Consider the following 22462-nt stretch of genomic DNA (forward strand, 5'->3'; position numbering starts at 1 on the left):
GGGGCATCATGTGTGACTTGTCCTAAGTCCCAGCAGCGACTGCACACTGACTTCAAGTGGCTGTGGCATCAGCTGCCACTTAAGATCAGGCAGCACAGGCCGTGGTAAATTGAAATGGGCACTGTCAGATATAAAAACTTTCTGTATGTTGTACATCTGTCACGATGCCGGCTGGCAGGTAGTGGATCCTCTGTGCCAGAGAGGGATTGGCGTGGACCGTGCTAGAGGATCGGTTCTAAGTCACTACTGGTTTTCACCAGAGCCCGCCGCAAAGCGGGATGGTCTTGCTGCGGCGGTAGTGACCAGGTCGTATCCCCTAGCAACGGCTCAACCTCTCTGGCTGCTGAAGATAGGCGCGGTACAAGGGAGTAGACAGAAGCAAGGTCGGACGTAGCAGAAGGTCGGGGCAGGCAGCAAGGATCGTAGTCAGGGGCAACGGCAGGAGGTCTGGAACACAGGCTAGGAACACACAAGGAAACGCTTTCACTGGCACTAAGGCAACAAGATCCGGCGAGGGAGTGAAGGGGAAGTGAGGTGATATAGGGAAGTGCACAGGTGTAAACACTAATTGGAACCACTGCGCCAATCAGCGGCGCAGTGGCCCTTTAAATCGCAAAGACCCGGCGCGCGCGCGCCCTAGGGAGCGGGGCCGCGCGCGCCGGGACAGAACTGACGGAGAGCGAGTCAGGTACGGGAGCCGGGGTGCGCATCGCGAGCGGGCGCTACCCGCATCGCGAATCGCATCCCGGCCAGAGGCGGTATCGCAGCGCCCCGGGTCCGTGGAACCGACCGGAGCGCTGCAGTGAGAGGAGTGTAGCGAGCGCTCCGGGGAGGAGCGGGGACCCGGAGCGCTCGGCGTAACAGTACCCCCCCCCTTGGGTCTCCCCCTCTTCTTGGAGCCTGAGAACCTGAGGACCAGACTTTTGTCCAGGATATTGCCCTCAGGTTCCCAGGACCTCTCTTCTGGACCACAACCCTCCCAATCCACTAAAAAGAAGGTTTTCCCTCTGACCTTTTTAGATGCTAAAATTTCTTTGACGGAGAAGATGTCCGAGGAGCCGGAGACAGGAGTGGGGGGAACAGATTTGGGAGAGAAACGGTTAATGATAAGTGGTTTAAGAAGAGAAACATGAAAGGCATTAGGAATACGAAGAGAAGGAGGAAGAAGAAGTTTGTAAGAGACAGGATTAATCTGGCGCAAAATCTTGAAAGGACCAAGATAGCGTGGTCCCAACTTATAGCTAGGGACACGGAAGCGGACATATTTGGCGGAGAGCCATACCTTGTCTCCAGGGGAAAAAATGGGAGGAGCTCTTCTTTTCTTATCCGCGAATCTCTTCATGCGTGAAGAAGCCTGTAAGAGAGAATTTTGGGTCTCTCTCCATATGATGGAGAGATCACGAGAAATTTCATCCACAGCGGGCAGACCAGAGGGCAAGGGGGTAGGGAGGGGGGGAAGAGGGTGACGGCCGTACACCACGAAAAACGGGGATTTGGAGGAAGATTCAGAGATTCTGAAATTATACGAGAATTCGGCCCAAGGTAGAAGATCTGCCCAGTCATCCTGGCGGGAGGAAACAAAATGTCGTAAATAGTCACCCAAGATCTGGTTAATTCTTTCTACTTGTCCATTGGATTGAGGATGGTATGCAGAAGAAAAATTTAATTTAATCTTGAGTTGTTTACAGAGAGCCCTCCAGAATTTAGACACAAATTGGACGCCTCTATCCGAGACGATCTGCGTAGGCAACCCGTGAAGACGAAAAATGTGTACAAAAAATTGTTTAGCCAACTGAGGCGCTGAAGGAAGACCAGGAAGAGGGATGAAATGTGCCATTTTGGAGAATCGATCAACGACCACCCAAATAACAGTGTTGCCATGGGATGGGGGTAAGTCAGTAATAAAATCCATACCAATCAGAGACCAAGGTTGTTCGGGAACAGGCAGAGGAAGAAGAAAACCAGCGGGCTTCTGGCGAGGAGTCTTATCCCGGGCACAGATAGTGCAGGCTCGCACAAAGTCCACCACATCAGTCTCTAGAGTCGGCCACCAATAGAAGCGAGAGATGAGTTGCACAGATTTCTTGATGCCCGCATGACCTGCGAGATGGGAGGAGTGACCCCATTTGAGGATTCCGAGGCGTTGGCGTGGAGAAACAAAGGTCTTTCCTGGAGGAGTTTGCCTGATGGAGGCTGGAGAAGTGGAAATCAGGCAGTCAGGAGGAATGATGTGTTGAGGAGAGAGTTCAATTTCAGAAGCATCTGAGGAACGAGAGAGAGCATCGGCCCTAATGTTCTTATCAGCAGGCCGAAAGTGAATTTCAAAATTAAATCGGGCAAAGAACAGAGACCACCTGGCCTGACGAGGATTCAGCCGTTGGGCAGACTCGAGGTATGAGAGGTTCTTGTGATCGGTGTAAATAATAACTGGAAATCTTGATCCCTCCAGCAGATGCCTCCATTCCTCAAGTGCTAATTTAATGGCTAGAAGCTCTCGATCCCCGATGGAGTAGTTCCTCTCCGCCGGAGAGAAGGTCCTAGAAAAAAACCCACAAGTAACAGCATGCCCGGAAGAGTTTTTTTGTAGAAGGACAGCTCCAGCTCCCACTGAGGAGGCATCAACCTCCAATAGGAAGGGTTTAGATGGGTCAGGTCTGGAGAGCACGGGAGCCGAAGAGAAGGCGGACTTGAGTCGTTTAAAGGCGTCTTCCGCTTGAGGAGGCCAAGACTTGGGATCGGCATTTTTTTTGGTTAAAGCCACAATAGGAGCCACAATGGTAGAAAAATGTGGAATAAATTGCCTGTAATAATTGGCGAACCCCAAAAAACGTTGGATGGCACGGAGTCCGGAGGGGCGTGGCCAATCTAAGACGGCAGAGAGTTTATCTGGATCCATTTGTAGTCCCTGGCCAGAGACCAAGTATCCTAGAAAAGGAAGAGATTGGCATTCAAACAGACATTTCTCAATTTTAGCATAGAGTTGATTGTCACGAAGTCTCTGAAGAACCATACGGACATGCTGGCGGTGTTCTTCTAGATTGGCCGAAAAAATTAGGATATCATCAAGATATACAACAACACAGGAGTATAACAGATCACGAAAAATTTCATTAACAAAGTCTTGGAAGACAGCAGGGGCGTTGCACAGGCCAAAGGGCATGACCAGATACTCAAAGTGTCCATCTCTGGTGTTAAATGCTGTTTTCCACTCATCCCCCTCTCTGATGCGGATGAGGTTATAGGCGCCTCTTAGGTCCAATTTAGTAAAGATGTGGGCACCTTGGAGGCGATCAAAGAGTTCAGAGATGAGGGGTAAGGGGTAGCGGTTCTTAACCGTGATTTTATTAAGTCCGCGGTAGTCGATGCAAGGACGTAGAGAGCCATCTTTTTTGGACACAAAGAAAAATCCGGCTCCGGCAGGAGAGGAGGATTTACGGATAAAGCCCTTTTTTAGATTCTCCTGGACGTATTCAGACATGGCAAGAGTCTCTGGGGCAGAGAGAGGATAAATTCTGCCCCGGGGTGGAGTAGTGCCCGGGAGGAGGTCGATAGGACAATCATAAGGCCTGTGAGGAGGTAGAGTCTCCGCTTGTTTTTTGCAGAAAACATCCGCGAAGTCCATATAGGCCTTAGGGAGACCGGTTACTGGAGGAAGCACAGAGTTACGGCAAGGGTTACTGGGAACCGGTTTTAGACAGTCCTTGGAACAAGAGGGCCCCCAACTCTTGATCTCCCCAGTGGACCAATCCAGGGTTGGGGAATGAAGTTGAAGCCAGGGAAGTCCAAGGAGAATTTCCGAGGTGCAATTGGGGAGGACCAAAAGTTCAATCCTCTCGTGATGAGATCCGATGCTCATTAGAAGGGGCTCCGTGCGGAAACGTATGGAACAGTCCAATCTTTCATTGTTTATACAATTGATGTAAAGGGGTCTGGTGAGACTGGTCACTGGGATGTTGAACCTGTTGACGAGAGAGGCCAAAATAAAATTTCCTGCAGATCCAGAGTCCAAGAAGGCCACAGAAGAGAAGGAGAAGGCAGAGGCAGACATCCGCACAGGCACAGTAAGACGTGGAGAAGCAGAGTGGACATCAAGGATTGTCTCACCTTTGTGCGGAGTCAGGGTACGTCTTTCCAGGCGGGGAGGGCGGATAGGACAATCCCTCAGGAAGTGTTCGGTACTAGCACAGTACAGGCAGAGGTTCTCCATGCGGCGTCGTGTCCTCTCTTGAGATGTCAGGCGAGACCGGTCGACCTGCATAGCCTCCACGGCGGGAGGCACAGGAACAGATTGCAGGGAACCAGAGGAGAGAGGAGCCGAGGAGAAGAAACGCCTCGTGCGAACAGAGTCCATATCTTGGCGGAGCTCCTGACGCCTTTCGGAAAAACGCATGTCAATGCGAGTGGCTAGGTGAATAAGTTCATGAAGACTAGCAGGCATTTCTCGTGCGGCCAGAACATCTTTAATGTTGCTGGATAGGCCTTTTTTAAAGGTCGCGCAGAGGGCCTCATTGTTCCAGGATAATTCAGAAGCAAGAGTACGGAATTGTACGGCATACTCGCCAACGGAAGAATTACCCTGGACCAGGTTCAACAGGGCAGTCTCAGCAGAAGAGGCTCGGGCAGGTTCCTCAAAGACACTTCGAATTTCCGAGAAGAAGGAGTGTACAGAGGCAGTGACGGGGTCATTGCGGTCCCAGAGCGGTGTGGCCCAAGCCAGGGCTTTTCCAGACAGCAGGCTGACTACGAAAGCCACCTTAGACCTTTCAGTGGGGAACTGGTCCGACATCATCTCCAAGTGTAATGAACATTGGGAAAGGAAGCCACGGCAAAGCTTAGAGTCCCCATCAAATTTATCCGGCAAGGATAGTCGTAGTCCAGAAGCGGCCACTCGCTGCGGAGGAGGTACAGGAGCTGGCGGAGGAGATGGTTGCTGGAGCTGTGGTAGTAACTGTTGTAGCATAACAGTCAGTTGAGACAGCTGTTGGCCTTGTTGCGCAATCTGTTGTGACTGCTGGGCGACCACCGTGGTGAGGTCAGCGACAACTGGCAGAGGAACTTCAGCGGGATCCATGGCCGGATCTACTGTCACGATGCCGGCTGGCAGGTAGTGGATCCTCTGTGCCAGAGAGGGATTGGCGTGGACCGTGCTAGAGGATCGGTTCTAAGTCACTACTGGTTTTCACCAGAGCCCGCCGCAAAGCGGGATGGTCTTGCTGCGGCGGTAGTGACCAGGTCGTATCCCCTAGCAACGGCTCAACCTCTCTGGCTGCTGAAGATAGGCGCGGTACAAGGGAGTAGACAGAAGCAAGGTCGGACGTAGCAGAAGGTCGGGGCAGGCAGCAAGGATCGTAGTCAGGGGCAACGGCAGGAGGTCTGGAACACAGGCTAGGAACACACAAGGAAACGCTTTCACTGGCACTAAGGCAACAAGATCCGGCGAGGGAGTGAAGGGGAAGTGAGGTGATATAGGGAAGTGCACAGGTGTAAACACTAATTGGAACCACTGCGCCAATCAGCGGCGCAGTGGCCCTTTAAATCGCAAAGACCCGGCGCGCGCGCGCCCTAGGGAGCGGGGCCGCGCGCGCCGGGACAGAACTGACGGAGAGCGAGTCAGGTACGGGAGCCGGGGTGCGCATCGCGAGCGGGCGCTACCCGCATCGCGAATCGCATCCCGGCCAGAGGCGGTATCGCAGCGCCCCGGGTCCGTGGAACCGACCGGAGCGCTGCAGTGAGAGGAGTGTAGCGAGCGCTCCGGGGAGGAGTGGGGACCCGGAGCGCTCGGCGTAACAACATCTTGGCAAAACAATAGTTTTTCTAATATACTTCTTAAAAAAAAAATCACATTTTTTTATAGAAAAATGCCTCCGAAAATCCCACCACTAGGGGTCCCCATACCTCCTGGGACACTGATGAGTCCCACAACAGCATGAATGTGTCCAAGGGTCATGGACACGACATGGCTGATTGACAAGGCTGCAGGAGGAACACAGCCTGCAGCAAAACTGCTGTAACACAGAGTTTTACCAAACATGTGCCTCCAACTGTTGTAAAACTACAACTCCAAGCATGCCTGGACAGTCAAAGGATGTCTGGGCATGCTGGGAGTTGACGCTTTGCAAAAGCTGTAGGCACACAACTAAAGTCAATACTGCTGCAAAAAAGAGTTATTCAAACAGTGCACCTCCAACTATTCCAAAACTACAAGTCCCAGCATTACAGGACTGCCTAAAGATGACACACAGGAATTAAATTTTTTTACACTCACTATATTGTCTTGGTGGTAGAGTACAGGCAATCCCCAATAATCATTGTGTGTGTACAGCATAAAACCAGAGAGTAAAGGGTTACAGAACAGGGCTGCCAGGCTCCCCAGAGCATTGAGTCAGCAAAGTGTTTGAGGGGGAGGAGTTATCACAGTGCAGGCAAGAGAGGGACACGCCCTCTTCCTTTGACAAGATGGAAAAGACATTAAGCAGCTGTAATATGCTATTTTTTGTGAAATAAGGGTGATAGAGACATCTGACAGGTATGCTTTAAGAACAGTGACCAGGGGCTGCTGCAAACAAAACAGGAAAAAATCATAAAAGTCAAGACAGTCCCAAAATAATAAAAAATAATGGACTGCCACAAATTCTTTCATGGAAAAATAATGGACTGCCACACTTTCAAAATGGGACATATGGTCAGCCTACCTAGTGACCATTTTGAAAACTAATATTTCAGGAGTTAAAATAAAAATGTATGTGATTGTATAACATAAAAATCTGTTTGAAACAAATACTGGCGATAGATTCCCTTTCAATGATCAGAATACTTTGTCATACAGCCACTATACCCCTTATATGCTCATAAAACAACCGTTACATAAAAGATTGATTCGTTACATTCAACTTGCATGTTTTTTCTCTACAGGTTCAATGTGGACTCCCGGAGCTGCAATATATCAAAACACGTAAGTTGTTCAATCATCACTGGGAATTAAGTCTCCGGTTTAGATGTCCATCATTCCATAATTTTGACCCTCCGCACTGGCATGCCAACCATAACCCATGTACGCATGATATACTATATACTATAACTATATACTAATGTGTACAGATACTGTAAGTGTACATTCATTTATGTGTCCTGATATATAATGATATATAAAGATGTGTACAAATATATCCTGAAATGTGTAGATGAATACAGATGTATACAGATATTTACTGATGGGTACAGTTATTTACAGTATCTATAAATAAACTGATGTGTACAGTTATATAATAAAATATACTGATATGTACAGTTATATAATAAAATATACTGATGCGTACAGTTATATAATAAAATATACTGATATGTACAGTTATATAATAAAATATACTGATGTGTTCAGCTGTATAATAATGTATACAAATATATGCTAATATGTATTATAGATTTTCTAATAACTTTCTACCTCTTTTATCACTGTTTCTTTCTTTGCATCTTTTAAATTGGAACTACAGAAGGTACATTTATCCAATATGTCTGTCTGTCTGTCTCACAGTTCAGGAAGTCTGTCAGCTATATTTGCGGCTCAGAGCTGTAGAAACAGTTGCATAGCTGTTAGGGTATAAAAGCAAACTGTACCTTTCCTGGAACTAATTGTGGTTGCAGGGCCATCGATGATTTTGATTCGACCCTGGGCAAGCAATTTTTATGGGCCACACTCTACAGACATACACTTACAGACACACACTACAGACATACACTTACAGACACACACTACAGACATACACTTACAGAGACACACTACAGACATACACTTACAGACACACACTACAGACACACACTACAGACATACACTTACAGACACATACTACAGACATACACTTACAGACACACACTACAGACATACACTTACAGACACACACTACAGACATACACTTACAGAGACACACTACAGACATACACTTACAGACACACACTACAGACATACACTTACAGACAGATACACTTACAGAGACACACTACAGACATACACTTACAGACACACACTACAGACACACACTACAGACAGATACACTTACAGAGACACACTACAGACATACACTTACAGACACACACTACAGACACACACTACAGACAGATACACTTACAGAGACACACTACAGACATACACTTACAGACACACACTACAGACATATACACTTACAGAGACACACTACAGACATACACTTACAGAGACACACTACAGACATACACTTACAGAGAGACACTACATATATACACTTACAGACACACACTACAGACACACACTTACAGAGACACACTACAGACATACACTTACAGACACACACTACAGATATACACTTACAGAGACACACTACAGACATACACTTACAGACACACACTACAGACATACACTTACAGACACACACTACAGACATACACTTACAGACACACTACAGACATACACTTACAGACACACACTACAGACATATACACTTACAGACACACACTACAGACATACACTTACAGACACACACTACAGACATACACTTACAGAGACACACTACAGATATACACTTACAGACACACACTACAGACATATACACTTACAGTGACACACTACAGATATACACTTACAGACACACACTACTGACATACACTTACAGAGAGACACTACAGACATACACTTACAGACACACACTACAGACAGATACACTTACAGACACACACTACAGACATACACTTACAGACACACACTACAGACATACACTTACAGAGACACACTACAGACATACACTTACAGACACACACTACAGACACACACTTACAGACACACACTACAGACATACACTTACAGACACACACTACAGACATACACTTACAGAGACACACTACAGACATACACTTACAGACACACACTACAGACACACACTTACAGACACACACTACAGACATACACTTACAGACACACACTACAGACATACACTTACAGAGACACACTACAGACATACACTTACAGACACACACTACAGACATACACTTACAGACACACACTACAGACATACACTTACAGACACACTACAGACATACACTTACAGACACACACTACAGACATATACACTTACAGACACACACTACAGACATACACTTACAGACACACACTACAGACATACACTTACAGAGACACACTACAGATATACACTTACAGACACACACTACAGACATACACTTACAGACACACACTACAGACATACACTTACAGACACACACTACAGACATACACTTACAGACACACACTACAGACATACACTTACAGACACACACTATAGACATACACTTACAGACACACACTACAGACATACACTTACAGACACACACTACAGACATATACACTTACAGACACACACTACAGACATACACTTACAGACACACACTACAGACATACACTTACAGACACACACTACAGACATATACACTTACAGAGACACACTACAGATATACACTTACAGACACACACTACTGACATACACTTACAGAGAGACACTACAGACATACACTTACAGACACACACTACAGACAGATACACTTACAGACACACACTACAGACATACACTTACAGACACACACTACAGACATACACTTACAGAGACACACTACAGACATACACTTACAGACACACACTACAGACACACACTTACAGACACACACTACAGACATACACTTACAGACACACACTACAGACATACACTTACAGAGACACACTACAGACATACACTTACAGACACACACTACAGACATACACTTACAGACACACACTACAGACATACACTTACAGACACACTACAGACATACACTTACAGACACACACTACAGACATATACACTTACAGACACACACTACAGACATACACTTACAGACACACACTACAGACATACACTTACAGAGACACACTACAGATATACACTTACAGACACACACTACAGACATACACTTACAGACACACACTACAGACATACACTTACAGACACACACTACAGACATACACTTACAGACACACACTACAGACATACACTTACAGACACACACTACAGACATACACTTACAGACACACACTACAGACATACACTTACAGACACACACTACAGACATATACACTTACAGACACACACTACAGACATACACTTACAGACACACACTACAGACATACACTTACAGACACACACTACAGACATACACTTACAGACACACACTACAGACATACACTTACAGACACACACTACAGACATACACTTACAGACACACACTACAGACATATACTTACAGACACACACTACAGACATACACTTACAGAGACACACTACAGATATACACTTACAGACACACACTACAGACAGATACACTTACAGAGACACTAACAGACATACACTTACAGACACACACTACAGACATACACTTACAGACACACACTACAGACAGATACACTTACAGACAGACACTACAGACATACACTACAGACAGATACACTTACAGACACACACAACAGACATACACTTACAGACACACACTACAGACATACACTTACAGACACACACTACAGACATACACTTACAGACACACACACTACAGAAATACACTTACAGACACACACTACAGACAGATACACTTACAGACATACACTTACAGACACACACTACAGACAGATACACTTACAGACACATACTACAGACATACACTTACAGACACACACACTACAGACATACACTTACAGACACACATTTACAGACACATACTACAGACATACACTTACAGACACACACACTACAAACATACACTTACAGACACACACTACAGACATACACTTACAGGGACACACTACAGATATACACTTACAGACACAGACACACACTACAGACAGATACACTTACAGACATACACTTACAGACACACACTACAGACATACACTTACAGACACACACTACAGACATACACTTACAGACACACACTACAGGCATACACTTACAGAGACACACTACAGAAATACACACACTACAGACCAATACACTTACAGACATACACTTACAGACACACACTACAGACACACACTACAGACAGATACACTTACAGGCATACACTTACAGACACACACTACAGACACACACTACAGACACACACTACAGACATATACTTACAGAAAGACATTACAGACATACACTTACAGACACACACTACAGACACACCCTACAGACATACACTTACAGACACATACTACAGACATATACACTACAGACAGATACACTTACAGACACACACTACAGACATATACTTACAGACAGACACTACAGACATACAGTTACAGACACATACTACAGACACACACTTACAGAGACACACTACAGATATACACTTACAGACACGGACACACACTACAGAACACTACAGACATACACTTACAGACACACACTACATTCACACACTACAGACAGATACACTTACAGACACACACTACAGACATACACTTACAGACACACACTGCAGACACACACTACAGACAGATACACTTACAGACACACACTACAGACATACACTTACAGACACACACTACAGACATACACTTACAGACAGACACTACAGACATACACTTACAGACAGACACTACAGACATACACTTACAGACACACACTACAGACACATACTACAGACATACACTTACAGACACACACTACAGACACACACTACAGACACACACTACAGACATACACTTACAGACACACACTACAGACACACACTACAGACACACACTACAAACATACACTTACAGACACACACTACAGACATATACTTACAGACAAACACACACTACAGAAACACACAAACAGACATACACTTACAGACACACACTACAGACAGATACACTTACAGACACACACAAACAAACTACCCTAGGGCAATAAGGGGCCAATTGACCAAATAGAACTAAACCCCTGGGCCTAAGCCCTGGGTATGAAACCCCTAATAAGGCTTCCCTTAAAACGTAACTTTTACTCTTATTTATAAAATATCCCAACAAAAAATGGATTAAAACTGATGACCAGATGATCTTAATATAGGTGCAACTGTTAAAGGAGAGCAATCTCCAATAGTAATTCAATTGGCCCTGCAGTGGTCACTAGAGAAATAGATCATACTGGTATCGCTTAAAATACAAACTCTATTGGCAAACTCACCTGGCCGTCCGTGGTTTCTTCTTTCTGCTCAGTTTATGACACCCGCGGGCGCACGGTCCCCATAGCGGGGAATGAATGTAATGTCAGCCACAGCGCTGAGATCCCCCTGCAGGTGCACGGTCCCTATAGCGGGGAATCAATTGCATTCCAGCCGCAGCGCAAATAACATTGCAGCTGCAGCGCTTTGGCTAACACAGCAGGAGACATCCTCTTGCTGTGGTAACCGAACTCACACTGAAGGAAACGGTGTTTGAGACAGCATATTTGTGGTCACGTGGCACGTGCACCCCGCCCCCCAAGAACCAATGGTAGGAGGTGGGTGTGCACGTGTCAGCCAATGGAGCTGTCTTAATCCAGCACTGGAAAGTGCTGAGTCATGTAACACATCCCCACGGCAAAACACAAAATATGGCACTACACCGGCCGCAGGCTCACTATTTTAAAGGCCACGGCGCCACTTTAGAACAGTGAGCCGCAGTGCAGGGGCGGGGCCGGCCAGGGCTGGTGCAAGGATTTTTGCCAGCCTAGGCAAAAGCTAATTTTGCCGCCCCTTGACTCCGCCCTTTCACACCCACATTTCTACTGGGGTGATACACTGTAAAAAGCCCCCTCCATGTGTAATTAGCTTACTTCTGGGGTGAAACACTGTAACAAGCCCCCTCCTCATGTAATTAGCATACTACTGGGGTGACACACTGTAACAAACCTCCTCCCCATGTAATCTCCTTTCTACTGGGATGACACACTGTAACAAGCCCCCTCTACATGTATTTAGCATTCCACTGGGGTGACACACTGGTTGGGATGTCATTAGGCAGAGGACATCAGCGATCATGCCTGTCTGCCTTAGAGGAGCACGGCACTGCCGCTGAAAGCAGTACTCCTCCGAGGCAGAGAGACATGATCGCTCAGGAGCACCATTACTACACACTGTCCAGTGGCGTCTCCAGTTTTTACATTTTGGGGACACACTGCGGTCCAGGTCAAAAGTAGGGATGTGTTAAAGTAGGCTTTCATACACACGCACATCTATCATACACATGCACATCTATCATACATATGCACATCTATAATACACACATGATTCATATAAACACATCTATCATATACACAATTCATTCATACACACATATCTATGATACATACACATTAGTGTTGCTCGCGAATATTCGCAATTCGAATATTATTCGCGAATATCGCATATTCGCGAATTCGCGAATTTCGCGAATATAGCGCTATATATTCGTAATTACGAATATTCGTTTTTTTTTTTTTTTTTTTTTTCTTCACAGTACACATCACAGTGATCACCCCTCTCTGCTTCCAGCTTGTGTGGTGTAAAGAAGGCTGTAATACTACTGTGTGAGACTGGCGTGCGTAAATTCGCATATGCGAAAAATAGCATATGCTAATTTTCGCATATGCGAATTTCCACATATGCTAATTTTCGCATGCGCGTATTTTCGCATACGCGAAAATAAAACGAAAATATAACGAATATGCGAATATTCGCGAATATATGACGAATATTCGTCCATATATTCGCGAATATTGGCGAATTCGAATATGGCCTATGCCGCTCAACACTAATACACATATCTATAATACATACACACATCATTCATACACATCTAACACACATACACACATCATACATACACATAAATCTATCATACACACATAATACATATACACACCTCATACAAAATCATACACACACATATACAATACATATCGCCAACCCAAACCCTCTCCTTACCCCCAGGAGATACAGTAATTGCTGGAGATCAGGTTGGCTGAGGCTGAGTTGCTTCTGCACCAGGGTCATGTCAGCAGGGGCTCCCAGTAGCCCTTGGCCTCCTCAGCCCTGCGGGGCCACACATGAGCGAAGGTATAAAAAAGTGCTGGCAGTGATTGCCCGGGCCCTAGAGCAGTGCAACATATATAGCGGTGGGGGGAGGGATCCGCCACTGGTCAGTGGAGCGCAAGCAGCATTTCTCCACTAAGTATGATCAGGATGTGAGGGGCTTTGCTATTATTACTACCTGCCGCGTTTCTCTGGGCGTTGTGACGTCTATGTGGGCTTTGGGCCCCCAGGAATGACAGCACCCAGGGCAGCTGCCCCTTTTGCCCCATGTTAAAGATGGCCCTGGGTGGTTGTATAAGTTTACCTTGTTATTTCTCAGCCAAGTGTCAAGTAGGCAGGGCTGAGCTGCTCAAGTACCACAGGTGCCTGTTTACCTTCCATCCTCTCTTTGTTTCATGTAAAGAACCCTGTACATCATGTACTGTCAAGGTGGGGGTTGAGGAAGGAGTCATGCCAGGGCCTGGCACTTAAACAGCTCAGCCTGGCCTCCTTGACACTTGACTGAGAAATAAAAAGGTGATTTTATAAGTTTGGCAACCACCATTTGCTCCAATAAAGGTTGCTATTTATTTTATAGCCTAACAGCTATCCAATGGTTTATGCATCTCTTAGCAGCAAACAGAGCTGACAGAGTACCCCAAAAAGTGTCTGGCTTCCACATACCATGGGTAATCCATAAGTACTGTTGCTCGTACTCTCACATATCAGGGTTGGTCTCTCAGTCTATATGTCTAATGTCTGTCTATCTATTATCAATCTAGCTATCTATTATCTATATATCTCATATGAATCTATCTATCTATGTATCTATCAATGTCATAATGATGTGATTACAGATTTATCAGATATGTACTAGTCATTGACCTTTATTTTTTGTTTTTTTACTAAGAATTTATAAAGAATTCACCTCTATCTTCTAATATCAATATAATTTAAATGCCACATACTACATAGAAATAATGCAGACTGGCTTATAATGCAGTGCATATATTCATATTGTTATTATTACATTGTCCTTTTGTGGTTGCTCAAGCAAGTAACAATTGATGCTGCAATATATGCAAGTACTCTGGAGACACCTTCAAGGCTTTCAAGGACATTTTTTGTTTTCTGCTGGGTGAAAAGTGGGTTGGTGCGTTTGGCATAGAGAACTGAAGACACAATACAAGTTGTGGGGAGAGAGGGCTATTCCGTAATGATTGCTGGCTATATATAGATCTGCACAGAGAATGTAGCAAGTCTAGATCCTGCTACAGCTGTAATAAAGAAAGATTAGCTGGAGGTTATGCTAACTGAAATGAATATTGCTTACCATCCCCTTTAATAAGATGCAATGAATCAATAAGCAGCAGGTGAACTCTGTAGAGATTACAAGGGGCTATCAATGGCTGCTTTATTGAATTAAAATAATGTGGTAGACCAGTACATTTCCTGCCCTGTCAGGCAGTGTCCCTTAGTGTCCCAGGGCCCCCTGTAGTTGTTTCCCCATTTGTATATATGTTGTATATTAAACAATGTGTTATTCCTCTAATAAAATGCACCATGTAATTGTTACACAGGAGGTACTAGTGACCAGCTGACCCAAAGGCGACCTATGGGCTCCCTGCTAGTCTCTCCCATATAAGCCCTGGGTGGAGCTAGCTTCTTTCTGCCTTCCTGCTGAGGTCTACTCAAGTCGTGCCTAGTGTGTGTGTCCAGAGTAGGGGAGGCCTCAAGTCAAGTCCTGCAGCCACAAGCCAAGTGCAAGTAAGCTAAAGTTACAGTCCTGTCAGTCAAGTCAAGTCATCTGTCTACCCAGCATGGCCTGCACTAAATTCTAAATTCTCCCATCCAACTACAAGTCCCAGCAAGCCTGCGAGGCCTGCATCACTGGTCACCTCCTTGGGCCCTGGCTGTACTGCATAGACTGTTCCAACTGTCTACCCTCAGTAAAGCTACCGTTGTCCATAACTTGGCGTCGGTGTCTTCATTGCCCCCATGCCTAACCCCGGATCCAGCCGGATACCTTTGGGTGGTTAAAGATAAACCTCACCCTGCCGTCACGAACACAAGGGGTTAATACCATCTGCCCCTAGGGTAACAACATCTGCCCTGCACCTCACACCCCAACATACCACAACTTTTGGAATCATGAACAGGATACAGGTGTATGCCTTATGCCACAAGTCCTCCCTCAGTCTGAACTGTGTCCAATATTGTCTGCAAAAATCGCATGCCGATGCAAATAAAGTTTGAGCAGGAAAGTGTACGGGGCTTTGTCAGTGGAATGTGTTTTACCCGAGGCGCTTGTGAAATAGAGGGGGAGGTGAAGAAAAGACTGTCATCTGTTATTGAGGAAAACCCTGAAGTCGTGAAAAGTGCGTGAAAGAATCCCACCATGGCCAGCATCCCGCCCCTGGGCGTGGAATCCAAGTCGTAGTTCCTAGTCCCAAGTGGAAATTGAAAGGTCCCCCCCTTGTTGCCAGGGGGGGCGGAAGAAGAGGACGCACCACTGAGTCACTTCCGGTCCCGGACCCTGCTGATGACGAAGTTTTGGCCTGCGGCTATTTTGCTTGAGACCGGTATAAGAAGCGGAGCGAAGCCAGACCTCTTCAGTCTTGCAGAAGTTCATGGTGAGACTAAGAAGATGGCGGATGCGCAGCAGACTACCCATGCAGAGAGTCCCAAGATGGTGTCGGAGGCCCGGAGAGTCGCCGCGGCTTTAGCGCACATGTTCCAGGAGTTAGTGGACCGTCTCCAAAAGATCTCCATCGGGGCTGGGGATGCCTGCTATCAAGTTCTGCTGCCCGAAGACGATGGAGACTGGCCTGCAACTACACCAAAGTCTTCACGAGAGCCGTCGCCGGTGAGGCTGTCACCCCACCACAAGAACTGGGGATCCTGGGCGGAAATCTACACAGAGGAGTCGGAAGTGAGTTATCCGGCTGAGGCCACGTTTTCTACCCCTCCATCTACCCCCAGTCCAGAGCCAGTGCCCCAGATCCAGCAGCCCACAGCATTTCCCCAGTCACCCCCACTACCCAAGTGGTTATTTGGCGACGAGCTGGCACTTATCCAGTTCATGAGGGATCATCTCCCACCCCTACCAGGGAAGTCACATCCTTCTGTCCCAACTGCCCAGGCCGAGAAGGCTAAATGGGAGGCTGAAGTGGCTGCCATCATGGAAGAATTAAGGGCGCAGAGGAGAAAAGAGTATGGTCCTCAAATCTAGCTGTATGAAGTCTGTCAAGTCCAGCAGCAGGACACTAAGAGCCTTGAAGCCTTGTACATAAGAAGGCTAGAGCAAACCCGAGAGGGAGAGCCACCCCTAGAACGACAGAGTTAAGGGGTATGGCACACTAATGGACTGCCACCACAGAGGTACTATTCTAATCAACAGGAGAGTGGTGAAGAGAGACTACCTCCCTCCACCTCTACACTCCCTAGAGAGCAGAGAGATTGTAGAATACACCCCTGTACAGAGCCTGCGAGGGGAATGGGCAGCAGCCATCACAAGGCCCAAGAATCCTACGCAAATCCCCTTCGCCTGTTTCCCCTCTGAAAATTGGGACTCCGATCCATTTGGTCTCCTGCCGCCAAGCATCAAGGGGAAAGTCGTCCAAGAAGAATGGTATCCTGAGTCACCGGTTATGGACCCTAGATATCTGCATTGAGGGTCTTCTACAGATGTGCCCAGGCCTACTCCTGTAGTCGAGGAGGTTTGGCCTAACCAAGGGGCACCAACCAAAGTGCCTCTGCCTACTCCTGCTGAGGAGGAGGTTTGGCGGGCCCAACAGGCACCTACACATGATCACCCAGTGGCACAAGCTGATGCTGTACAAGTGGTGGTCACTGTGAGCCCGACCATCACTGAATCCAGTTTGTCCCACATGTCCTGGAGGGGGCACAGTCTCGTGGTCCTAGGTAAATGTCCCAGCCTAGAAAGCAAGGTGACCGTTGAGGTTGGGATGGAAAGTTGCCAGGCCACAGTATTTGAAGATTACTACTATTGAGTCGTAGACTAACTGTGTTCAGGAATCGTTGTTGTTTTAGGTTTTGTGCCTGACGAACTTGTCAAGAAGTTTACTTGTCACCACATGTGTAAGTGTTCCTGCCTGGCTTTCAGTTGTGACCCTTTACTGAGAACTCCAAAATGTACCAGAACTGTAGAGCGGTACAATGAAAATCTGTATATATCATCAGAGTAATATAGTTTTGCCCATGATTTTTGCACAAATAGATACTTATGTTGGTGTGCTGTAATAAAACGTGCATAATATGTTTGCACAGGAATGGCTAAAGTGTGCAGTGTTTTTATTCATGGTAATCTATATGGGTACAAAGATTAATTCACCCTAAAACATGTAAAAGTTATGTACCACACATAGTCTAGTTATATGGTAAAAGTAGTCTACGTACATGTAAATATATCAGTTAGGACTGTAACATGATTTGAACACCCAGTCTACCCATGTCTATAGTAAAAATGTCTAATGTTTTCTCATGTGCAAGTGTGCAGGATACTTTACTGGCCAGAAGGTATTCCTGATAGCTATACAAAACACGTACAGTGACAGAGATAATATAATGTCAAAGTAATACTTATGTCTAGATTACTATGTACAGAGTTCTGGGGGAAGTATGTAAAACCAAGGGACCCCAATAGTCAATGCATTGGGTAAATAGCCTCCCGCAGCCCAATGCGAAAACCTTTTAAGAATTGTTATGCATATTGTTGTTAGAGGGTGTCCAGAATGTCTTTATAAGGTCAAAAGTCCTCGCATATGTACAAGAGCATGTATGGACATTCACCATGCCACATGGACTCATTTCTGTTTGTCATCAGACCTGAAAAGGAGATTGTGGTAAAAATGCCTCAGGAACTGTCATTGGCCCCAGTGGTCACTTTGGTCCTTCGCCCTACAGGACTGGGTGTCAAGGGCGACTGCAATTAAGAGGGGGAGTTTGTGCTGGCCCAGTACGGGATGGTGTTGCCCCATACCTTTCCTGCCCTTAGTGTCCCAGGGTCACCTGTAGTTGTTTCTCCATTTGTATGTATGTTGTATATTAAAAGATGTGTTATGCCTTTAATAAAATGTACCATGTGATAGTTATCCATGAGGTACCAGTGACCAGCTGATCCCAAAGGTGACCTATGGGCTCCCTGCTAGTCTCCCCCATATAATCCCTGGGTGGAACTAGCTTCTCTCTCTTGCTTACTGCTGAGGTCCAGTCAAGTCGTGCCTAGTGTGTGTGTCCAGAGTAGTGGAGGCCTCAAGTTAAGACCTGCAGCCACAGGTCAAGTGGAAGTAAGCTAAAGTCACCATCCTGTCAGTCACAAGTCAGTCAAATCAAGTCATCTGTCTACCCAGCATGGCCTGCACTAAATTCTCCCATCCAACTACAAGTCCCAGCAAGCCTGCGAGGCCTCTGTGTCACTGGTCACCTCCTTGGGCCCTAGCTGTACTGCATAGACTGTTCCAACTGTCTACCCTAAATAAAGTCTGTAACTTGGCTTCAGTTTCTTCATTGCCCCCATGCCTAGCCCAGGATCCAGCGGTATACCTTCGGGTGGTTAAGGCTAGACCACGCCCTGGCATCACGAACACAGCTGACCCTAGGGTAGCAACATCTGCCCTGCACCTCACACTCCACCATACCACAATACTAGTAGGAGAAAATATGGAAAATGCCAGGCGGTCAGGACATGTTGGGGGTAGTAGAAGTGCAACAGCAGATGAGTTAGGCTATGTTCACAAGACGGAATGTCTGCACGGAGAATCTCGGTGCAGACATTCCGCAAACTGGGACCACAAAGGAATGCACCGTCTTATAGACAGCAATGCATTCTGTATGGACTCCACAAATAGGAATGGACAGGTTCATTCTTTGTGCAGACTCGGAAAATGGAATTTCCGGAAACATCAACACAACGTTGTGTGCACAGTGCAGCAGAATCCCGCTTAATTCAACGGGACTCTGCTGCAGCAGACTCTCTGCATTGGAATCCAGCACGGAAATTCTGACATGTGAACATGGCCTTAAGGTTTGAGATCATTGCTCTAAGGCCATGTTCACATGGCCGATTCTGTGCAGATACATTTACGAGTGGAATCTGCAGAAAGAATACACATTACTATTCTTTTGCTAGTCAGTAATTTATCATTTGTGAATAATCAAAAAGTCACAATTTTACACTGCAAAGCGTAAAAATAAATTGAAATTTGCATGTTGTGAAGTAATTTTGTACGTTTTGTCGGACTTGCGCATTATTTCTCATGCATTGGGAGACTATATGATAAAATATGCGCACTTCCGCTAAAAAACCTGCAATGCTAATGACTTGAGAAATAACATACAAAACAACTTCAGTGATAAGTTTTCCCCACTATGCGGTCGTATTGTGGTTGGCTGTATGCAGTAGATACTTCTGAAATTCTGCTGCCTGCATTTTTCCAAAACTTGCTAGTTTTAGCAATTATACCCTAAGCAGGACTGGTGCAAGGATTTTTGCCACCCTAGCGAAAGCAAATTTTTCCGCCCCTTGACTTTGTCCATTGGCTCCACCCTTTAATACTCGGGCCCTTACTACTGTGGTGACACACTGTAACAAACCTCCTCGTCATGTAATCACCTTGTTACTGTGGTGACACACTGTAACAAACCCACTCCTCATTTAAACCTACTGAAACCATAAAACTACACCACTACAATGCAACTTCATCAAAAAATTTTACGCTAAATAATTAACCCTTCTATATTGGAGTATAATAGGAGTGGGAGACGTGAAAATGTAGAAAAGTACACAGTCATTTCTATGAAGCATTCAAAGGGGAGTTCACTAAATAATGTATACCTGTTTTGTGCAAAAATGTGCAACTTCCTTCATTTTTACATTGTTCTCACCGCTTTAGAGGGCACACTCCTTATAATTGCCAAAAGAAAATATGTCTGATCGTGGGGCGGCCCGCTGCTGCCAAGCTGCTGCTCCAATCTCGGAAACCTCTGAGTTTCCGGGACTGGAGACGTAATGTCATGCTACACCCCTTCAATTCATGTCTATGGGAGGGGGCGTGACATCAAGTCTCCAATCCCAGAAACTCAGAGGTTTCCGAGATTGGAGCAGCACCCCGGCACAGAATGCCGGGTGTTGCACAGAGATTGCGGGGGTCCCCAGCGGCAAGCCTCCCACGATTATTTGTATATGGCAGTTCATGGTGCACAGACTGACACCTTATTGCTGTATGTATTAGACTGGCATATTCAGAGTAAATTAATCCTCTAGATTTTCACGTATTAGAGTCAGATGCATAAACATTTTTTTTCTTATTTCTCATTTTTTTATTCTTCTTTTCAGAAAAATGTCATTTTAATTACATTATTATGTGGCAGCCATCTTGCCTGGGCTGTTTTTACCAGCACTTTACAGCAAGTTCCATGGACGTAGGCAACAATAGCCTGGGGGGGCGGGGGGGGGGGGGGGGCTATTCACTTCTATTGGGGAGTTTTCTGGGCATGCTTTGTGACTTGATAGAGAAGGCTCTGACCCTCACCCACTGTTGGTCGCATAACCCCACCTTATCTATCTATTGATGTCATCTGCTGAAAAGTGATCTGGATAGAACAGGGAGTGTCATCTTATTATTAGGTTAAGCGGCCAGAATGAAAACTGCAAGATTTCAAGATTATTTTTTAATATAGATATTAAAATTCAAAATAGAAGAAAATCACCAAAAACAATGAAAAAAATATGTTTACTATAAAACTTGTTTTAGGATAACGTATTCCCTTCAAAAAGGTTATCCCAAGATTAAAAGTTATCACTTGTCCATAGGATAGGGGCTAACTAGCTTATCAGTGGGGGGTCCGATCTCACTGATCCCACTGATCACGAGAATGGAGATCCTTAGTTGAATGGAGTTGCAGCGTACATCCTTGATCTCTGCTCTGTTCATTATCTATTGGTCTTAAGAGGTAGTATAGAAGTTACACAGGTTTGCTTGGTATATTTTTTGCACAGTTGCTCGACATTTACCAAAATGTCGCACGGGACTTGATATATTTTGCACAATTATAGATACAGGTGAGCTGCTGGAATAGGTTTAAAGAGTACCTCTCATGATCTTGTTAAATTTTATAATCCTCCTAGTTCACCACTGCCCCCATCATGATAAACCACCCTCTGCTTTTATTTATTATTATTTTTTAGTTTTCTACCTTGATATTGCCTTGTATTTTCTGCTCAGTCTCAATAAGATTCACAGACTGGGAAGGGGCATTCCCCAGCAAGCGCGACATAATCTGAAGCCATACATGGGGAGAACTTCCTCCCTCACTCTGCTACACACAGCACAGAGCAGTTCAGTGTGTGAGATGAGCTATGATTGGCTAAGGCCCCCCTTTCTCAGCACTCCAG

The 22462-nt window shown here is 45.7% G+C and overlaps 1 protein-coding gene across 3 annotated transcripts in view; it reads left to right on the plus strand.

The window, feature by feature from the left end:
• Nucleotides 1–22462, plus strand: part of CPNE9 (copine family member 9) — a 367100-nt gene that overhangs the window by 184601 nt on the left and 160037 nt on the right. For 2 of the 3 annotated variants that reach the window (XM_056524690.1, XM_056524691.1), the window contains one exon: nucleotides 6913–6952. In XM_056524690.1, coding sequence (XP_056380665.1) covers nucleotides 6913–6952 — 40 coding nt within the window. Of the gene's footprint in view, nucleotides 1–6912; nucleotides 6953–7018; nucleotides 7052–22462 lie in introns of those variants that run through there. The other variant, XM_056524692.1, reaches the window with a different exon arrangement.

Source organism: Hyla sarda, chromosome 6 (assembly GCF_029499605.1).
Source record: "Hyla sarda isolate aHylSar1 chromosome 6, aHylSar1.hap1, whole genome shotgun sequence".
In the NCBI taxonomy this organism is placed as follows: Eukaryota; Metazoa; Chordata; class Amphibia; order Anura; family Hylidae; genus Hyla; species Hyla sarda.